An 8572-nucleotide genomic window follows, 5' to 3' on the forward strand; every position below is an offset into this window, starting at 1 on the left:
AATTCACTACCGATGTCTTGCATGATAAAAAAAGTTTCAAAAAAATACACCCCCACAACAGGCTCGAACTTGCATCCCTATAGTGTAAACTTGAATTTTAACCATTGGTACCACAAAACTCATTATTTCTAAAGGTGCCGCGTTTAATATTTATATTTCCCTTATAAATATATACAAATATACATGTGTATACAAATTTTTCATCGAAACCACGGAGTGGCGTGGCACCCCCTCCGAACAACATAGATCCGCCCCTGTTTCTACCCAATGGAATACTCAAAACCTAAAAATGATCAATATAATAACATTCTTAAAAATGAATTATAAAAGATTTTATTAGGCAATATAAGCTATAAAACTCCAACAGTTTTATTTACCAAGACAAACAACTATATACAATAATAAGAAATGAAGATTGTAATTATATCTCTAAAATATTAATTAACTCTTTTTTTTCTTTTTTAAATTGTTTTCTTTTGCTTTTTGGATTCCATTAAAGTGGCTTTTCTCCCAATTCTCCTCTGTCCTCTAATTTTTTCTTGCCAATAATCCTCAGATTTTGTAATTTCTTCTTCATCTATCCATCCTTCTTTCATCATTTTTTGTTGATAGTACCTAAATCCCACATACAACATAAAAACTGCAAAAAAATATAAAAATTTTTAAAAATTGTGTTGATTATAACCCAAAAAATTATCGCCTGGCAAAATGTTTGAAATTATAATGATAATGGTATTTTCTTGGTACGATGGAAAATATTTTCTAAAAAAAAAGTAATTTTTTACTTATTTTTTGATATTTTATAAGTAAATAAAAAATATTATTTCAAAATTATTTATATGTAATATAGGACAATTACTTTCTAAAAATAAGTAATTTGTGTTGATTATAACCCAAATTTTTGGTTGGTAAAATGTCTGAAATTATATTGAAGTAAGCACTAAATTGTTCGGTAGGAAGGAAACCTTGATGTTTGGTAAATAAATTTAGCTATTATAGATAATAGGATAATAAACAGGAAAGAAGCTTGCTTAGAAATATTACGAGGAAATTTACAATATGGAAAGAATATATATATATATATATATATATATATATATATATATATATATAAATACTACAAGAGGGTGTAAGAAATTTATCATACTTTTGTTGTAAGAAAGTTATTTTTCTGATTTTTAAGTAACAGAGAAATGTTTTGTCAAAATATTTTGATGATTCAACTAATAAAAAAATTTAAAATATTACCAAACATACCCTAAAATTGTATCTCCATAAAATAAAAATGAAGATTTTTTTTAAAATCTTTTTTGCTCCAAAAATTAGTGAATTTACCTGCCCAAATTCTAGCAGAAATTGAAGATAAATTCCATATGAGTGTGAATATTGCAAATGCAACTGCTTTCTTGTGAGTACAAGTTTCCCAAGCATCTCGAAAACGTCTAATCCAAAATGTACCTTCATATATTGCATACATAAAATAATTAAAAGTAATTCATGAATTAAGAAAATTTAAAATCATCGAACATGTTGCACTGAGATGATAAGTATTTCATCATCTTTAAATGGAGGCCTCAGATTTAAAAACGAACGCTTTGTAATTATAAATATTGAAATGGACCACTTTTGTGTATGAAAATAAACTCTATTTATTTGCACTCATTAATGCAACAAAAAATAATAATATTGTGACCCCATTTATAACAACCAACTAGTTGACAAATTCATAAAAATAGACGTTATGTAGTTCATCCAACAATGTGTACTACAATTTATTAAATATTTCACAGGTTGCGGTGGGGTAATAAGTACCCCTCGATCCTAAATCAAAAATCTCAAGTTCGAGTCATGAAATTTGTTAAAGAGTGCTTTATCTCGAGGTACAAAGTCAGTTTTCTTAAAAACCATTTTACTATTTAAAATAAGATTTTTTGGTACAAATTCAAATATAATCGAGTTTTAATATAGATGTCGAAACAAAATATGCCAAAGATGAAATAAAATAAAATAAGAAGAGCATGGTGAATATAAATTTTTACCATAGGCAGTTAATTGTGTGGAATAAGAAGAACAGGCTTTTGGTATTATGAAAACTCCAAAAAAACCTACAAACAGACAAAAAATAAAAAGTGTCAGCAACAATTATGTTAAGTGAAAAGGTGAAAATAGAATGTTTCAGTTATTTATCTCTGCTTGATCTACTGAAAAATATGTACTTGTTTTCCCTCAATATATATTTATTCAGTAAATGAGATATGAAGAGATAGTACTCAAAATTGGATATAAAGAGACATTACTCTTAATTTTGTGAGCTAAAAAAATTGTTTCTAACAGACGTTAGGCTCAAAAATATGTACATGGTACTCTAATTTCAAAAAATCACTTCATGAAACATGTTATATTTTCCATTTTTGGATCTCTAAGTTTATTTATAAAGAAATCAAAGTAGGAAAAAAATGAAGAACATTAGTAGGAAGAATTACAAAAATTGATTTATATAAGTAGTAGCGAAATCAAGAATTTTGTTAAGTAATTCAAGAATTCTTAAAATGTACTCTAATATGTTAAAAATATTGACATAATACATAATATTATAATTTTTTCGATGAAGAATATTCAACTGATCCGTATAATAGCCAAAAGAAAATCAAAAAGTTCATTTTTTTTTATTCTACCCAAAAATAAAAAATACAAACTCACCCAATTTTGACATCTTCCAAATAGTTATGGAACTGCCACATCTTGCCAAAATAAACAGCAGAATTGCCATCTGTAGAGGCAAACTTTTGTCAACTTTCTAGTGAATTTAAAAATATTACAATATAATTAAAAGACTTTTTTTTAAAAAAAAAAATACAGAAAAATGAAATGGGAATTATTATTATTATTATTATTTCTTTACCTTCATTGTTGTAGCAGGATCCCCAGAAAAAAGAGCTCTAATTTTCATGAGAAATTCATTTATGTAAGGCAATATTAATTTCAATATCCACATTGCTTCTTCTTCCCCTAATACATATTCACTTGATTCACATATATCATTTGCACCCCTTTTTACCACCAAAAAGAAAAGAAAAAATTAGATAAAAAATAATAGTTCTTATCTACTGTAACAGTAAAGTTAATACTTCAATTCGTTTTAATTTATGTGATGGTATTTGATTGAATATAAAATTTTAAAAAATAAATTAATTAAAATTTGAGATTTAAAATAAGTCATAGATATATCTGTGACTATAAATCATCTTATCAAGGATAAAATAGTTATTTCAAATTTAAATTATTACTAAATATTAAAAAAATTATTCTTTTTGAACTGTCTAATAAAAAATATGTCACGTAAATTGAGACGGAACCTTTTACCTTAGGGATCTAAATAGAAAGATTGTAGCAAGGTAGACCAGACCCAAATAGGAAATCACAGAAATGAAGCTGGAAAAAAAGAAAAAAAAAGAACAAACTCATTAATTTTACTTGACATTATTATTATTGGTTATTTCAAGAATAAAAAATCTGATTATTTTTTTCATAAGTGTAAGTTCTCAATTACCTGATATTGAGATCTTGAGTATATGAAGAGGAAATGATGAAAAAAGTTCCAATTCCAAAGATTAATGCTGATTTTGATGAATCTCTCCACATAACCAAATCAACTGAAAAAAATAAATAATTCCAAACAGAAGAAGAGAAAATTAGAACCAATATTAGCCATGGACCATAAATATCTATTGTACGCAATCATAGCAAGAAATTATTTTCAAGGCTTGAATCTGTGAATTCTTGATCACACAACAATAACTTTATTAGTTACGTTAAGGCTCAGTTCGACATTAAATTTTAAAGAGAAAAAAAGAAGAAGAAGAAAATTACCCAAGCTTTCTAGTTTGCTATGTTGTCTTGGAATGTTTCTCTGAGATTCATCTGATGGTGGAACTGAAAATGCAGCATGAAATTGTTAGAGAATTCATTGCACAACCTTAAAAAACAAGAATCATATTTTAAAAAAACTCAGTTTCAAGCTCTGAATATAGAGTCGCCTTCGCCTTTATTAAGGAATGTTTTTACCCCCTAACGTGTGATTTTTGGCATGGATCCAAATTTAGTCAGGCTACTCACTATATTGCTCAGACTCTCCAAAAACTATTGCCGCATCCGTGTCAGATTCTCCAAAATGCAGTATTTTCGAAGAATCCGCCATGCCACCATCCACATTTTCAAAGAATCCAAGCAACATATAAATACCAAACATCGAACGGAAAACAAAACACAAAAAAGAAGCATTCAAGAAATGGATTTGCCTGGTTTGGTTCTTGATGGACTTGGATGATGATGAATTCTTGATTGGCCTGAAACTGGAGGAGGTGATTGTTTCTTGATAATTGGAGAAATAGGCATTGCTCTTTTCTCATTGTTATTAATATGAACTTTTTTCTCTTCAACAATTACAATCTTTTTAGTCTTAATCTTTTCAGCTAAATTGATTTCCTTCTCAATTTCTTCTTCCAAAATCTTTAAATCTTCATTTTCAAGATTCAATCTTTCTTGAATTTCCACATTATTGCTTGTTATGACTTTCTCTTCACAATTTTCCTCTAATCTTGATTTCCTTTCAAATGACCCTTCAAGATTCTTCTTTTTTGACTCATCAAGAACAACAACAACCTTATTTTCCTCAAAACTCTTATTACATTTATCTGATTTTGTTTTCACCATTTGAAGTGAGTTCCTCAAATTCCCATTAAGACACACAGATTTCACTTTCCTTAAATCACAATTCTTCTCATTTTTTCCATCCACATTTTCTGCCTTATTTGCCTCTGATTTCACTTTCCTCAGCTGAATTTGATTCCCCTCATTTCCATCAAGATTCTTTTTTGACTCATCAAGAACATCAACAACAACCTTATTTTCCTCATTTTCATCACTTGATTCACCACATTCCCTTTCAAGATTCTTTTTTGACTCATCAAGAACATCAACAACCTTATTTTCCTCATTTCCATCACTTGATTCACTAAATACCCTTTTAAGATTCTTTTTTGATTCATCAAGGACATCAACAACCTTATTTTCCTCATTTCCATCAGTTGATTCCTCAAATACCCTTTCAAGATTCTTTTTTGATTCATCAAGAACATCAACAACCTTATTTTCCTCATTTCCATCACTTGATTCACCAAATACCCTTTCAAGATTCTTTTTTGACTCATCAAGAACATCAACCACCTTATTTTCCTCATTTCTATCACTTGATTCACCAAATTCCCTTTCAAGATTCTTTTTTAATTCATCAACAACCTTATTTTCCTCATTTCCATCACTTGATTCACTAAATACCATTTCAAGATTCTTTTTTGACTCATCAACAACATCAACAACCTTATTTTCCTCATTTCTATCACTTGACTCACCAAATACCCTTTCAAGATTCTTCTTTGACTCATCAACAACAACCTTATTTTCCTCAATTACATTTGAGTTCTTGGAATTCCCATCAAGTTCTTTACATTTCTCTGATTTTGCTTTCCTATTTTTTACCTTCCTTAACTCTGACATTTTCTCATTTCCTTCCTTTTTCTTGCTCTGAATTGGACTGTTCTTCATTGCACTAACACTCAGTTCTTTACAAAGTTCAGATCTTTTTGTAGAAAGCTGAATTGGGGTCCCTTCAAAATTACTCTTAGATTTACAAGTTTTTCTCTTGCCACTCATAACAAAACTACCAACACCAAGATTAGTTTTTGACCCCATTTCCATCTTTTTGTCTTCTTCAACTTGATTTGTTTTCTCATCATTTTCAACTTTTGGGGTTTCTTCTTTTTCACTATATACATTGATTCCACCTTTGAATTCATCAAATCTCATTCTATTCTCCCATATAGAACCTGCCACAACAACACCATTTCTTGAAATTTTGCCCTTTCTCCTACTAGCCACTTCCATTTTTTGTACTTTGTTTTTTCTCTCTTATGTGATTATAAATTTACAATAAGTACTTATGGTGGGGTGGGCTCAACAAATGAAGAGGGGTGTGATGAAAGTTAGTATGAATTACATTGGGATCCCATAACAACAGAAAGAAAGAGAAGAGAAGAGTTTCTATTCATTTTTGCTTTTTTCTTCTTTTGGATCTTTTTGATGTGGTGATTTCATTTTTCTTTCTTTTTTCCTTATTTTTGTATTTTAAAATAAAATTTATTTATAAAAAAAAACGATACAGTTGAATTTGTTATATGATTAAAAATACATGAATCAATTTAACTCGTTGATTAGTGTTTTAGCAGATAAATATGTTAATGAGTAAATGAATTTAATAAGAATAGAAATGAAGTAAAGTCAATCAAGAGAACAATCGAGCTAAGATGCTAGATGTTTCAGCCTGAATATGGAGATAGTAAAGTGTGGCCGATTTTGAATTCGAAGATGATTCAACTTAAGTTGGTTGAAATATAAGGTAAAGAATATAGAAATAATAGAAAGTCTGGAGCATAAAAATGTCGATGTATTACATTAATACCTGTATTAACAAAAAACTAACCATTTTATAAGTAAGTAAAAACTGATATTTATAGGCAATAAGGATAATATATCAGCAAAACTCCACTCGAGCCCTAAAGCACTACGCCTAATAAAAACATTCATCTGAAAATATTGTTACACATATCAGCTAATATTTCTATAATGTAGTTAATATATAGGCTCTCGTACAAATATATATATCCTTTTTTATCCTTTCATCCTTATGCCAAGTGTCCTCTTGGTAAGCAACTAAATGTGTAAAGACAATTTTTTCAATATAAGTTTATGTTTACGATAAAAATTATGGTGAAACAATAAATATTTTTATCATTTTTAATGAAAAGCTTCATGTTCGAGATTTGAATGTAAATTGCCTTTATTAAGAAGCATTTAATCTTTAATTTGGACTCCCTAATGCAAAATCGAATTTATTGGAACCCTAATGTAAAAGATTGAATTATACCGATTAAAAATCCAAAAAAAATATTTAACTTTATATCTTCATTGTTAAACTAACTTACAACGATACGTAACCCTTTATTATGAAAAAATAATCTATTATGACCAGTTACCCTTTGAAGGTTAGATATTAACCCTACAAAGTTTGTTTATTTACTCATGTTGATGTATCTTTTTCTTTACCAATCTTGTTAGTGTATTTAAAGTAAATTCCTCTTTTATTTATTCTTCTCAGTAGTTACTATAAAAGAAAACCATAGAAAAGTGAAAAAGGGTTTAAAAAATAAATGTAATGTGGGGAATAATGATTAAGTTAAGTAATATGAAGAGGAATTAGAGATGCTTTGGTAAATTTGGACACTCACTTTTATGTCAAATGGGATCTCTGTGACTCTCTTTAACCAAGACTATAACTAAAGTCTTGCTCCTCACATGGCATACCCTTTTGTCTTGTACTTTTTCCTACTAAAAAAATTAAAAAATAAAAAAACTCCAATTTATTTTCTTAAACTCTATATATATGTCAAGTTAAAATCAAATTAAATAAATTGAAATAGAGGAAATATGAGATCTTACTCCAAAAGATGTGATGTATGTATCAATGACTAATTTTACTATTCGATTTTGTTACTTATAGATTAGAAATAATTGTATCGTTATTTTAAGACTCTCAGATTCAAAGACAAACTAGCGTTATGCTTTGATCAAGTAACTTGGTTTATACTATATAATTTTACCTTTATACATGATATGATATTTTAACGAAAAAATAGTTTCACCAATATCATTATATCATAGTCTCTCTCAATCGAGTTACCATAAGAAAATATCATAGTTTACATGAGGAGGTAAAATGCACTACAATTAATTATAATATAAACAATCAATCAGAAAAAAAGCATTATCCTTATGGTTAATTAAATAGAAAAAGTTTTAATAACTTTAAAATTTTCATTTCACCTTAACAATGCACAAATATATAAGATTATTTTAGATCACAAATTTAATTTTTTTTTCTTTTTTTAACTTTCATACCAAATTAAATATATTACATAAATTAAAAATAAAGTACACTATTTACTGTTATATTTTCCCCAACACCTACTCATGATAACTCATGTTAAATGAAAAAAAAAAGAGTGAAGAATGTTGGGATAGAGAAAAGTTATTTTCAATTATTTTTTTTTACTCTTTTTAAGTCATGCGAAGTTAAATCATATGTGGATAAGGCTGCATTTGGATTGCGACCAAAAAGGAAAAAAATGTTTTTTTTTTCTTTTTTATTCGATGGGTCTGTAGCCCATTTTAAAGCTTCGATTAAATTCAAATCGTGCATTATAAAACCTATTTAAAGGTGACGCAATGCTTCTAACATAATTTTTTTTTATATTCAAAATTCGAACATAAGACATCACCATCCATATCCGTAAAAAAAGTTGTGTTGTTAGTATGTTAGGTTCCATCAACACGTGAAATTAAAGCCACCTTAGCTATTATTTTGTTTTGCTTTATGGTCGTTTGCAATTGCTTCACATTCAATTAATTTTTTATTTTTTTTTGCTTTATCCCCACACTTCCCCTTTAGCCCAACCAC

General features: G+C 28.0%; 1 protein-coding gene across 1 annotated transcript; it reads right to left on the reverse strand.

Annotated features, from left to right (window-relative positions):
* Positions 1-317: 317 nt before the first annotated feature.
* Positions 318-6147, reverse strand: LOC129891531 (reticulon-like protein B21). The gene is made up of 9 exons (XM_055966919.1): positions 4299-6147; positions 3871-3933; positions 3551-3653; positions 3364-3432; positions 2903-3050; positions 2701-2770; positions 2040-2105; positions 1336-1458; positions 318-640 (listed from the first exon to the last, which is right to left on the reverse strand). Exons 1-9 carry the CDS (start codon positions 5941-5943, stop codon positions 462-464), a joined length of 2466 nt encoding a protein of 821 aa, XP_055822894.1. The 5' UTR covers positions 5944-6147; the 3' UTR covers positions 318-461.
* Positions 6148-8572: the final 2425 nt, after the last annotated feature.

Source organism: Solanum dulcamara, chromosome 6, assembly GCF_947179165.1.
Source record: "Solanum dulcamara chromosome 6, daSolDulc1.2, whole genome shotgun sequence".
Classification (NCBI taxonomy): domain Eukaryota; kingdom Viridiplantae; phylum Streptophyta; class Magnoliopsida; order Solanales; family Solanaceae; genus Solanum; species Solanum dulcamara.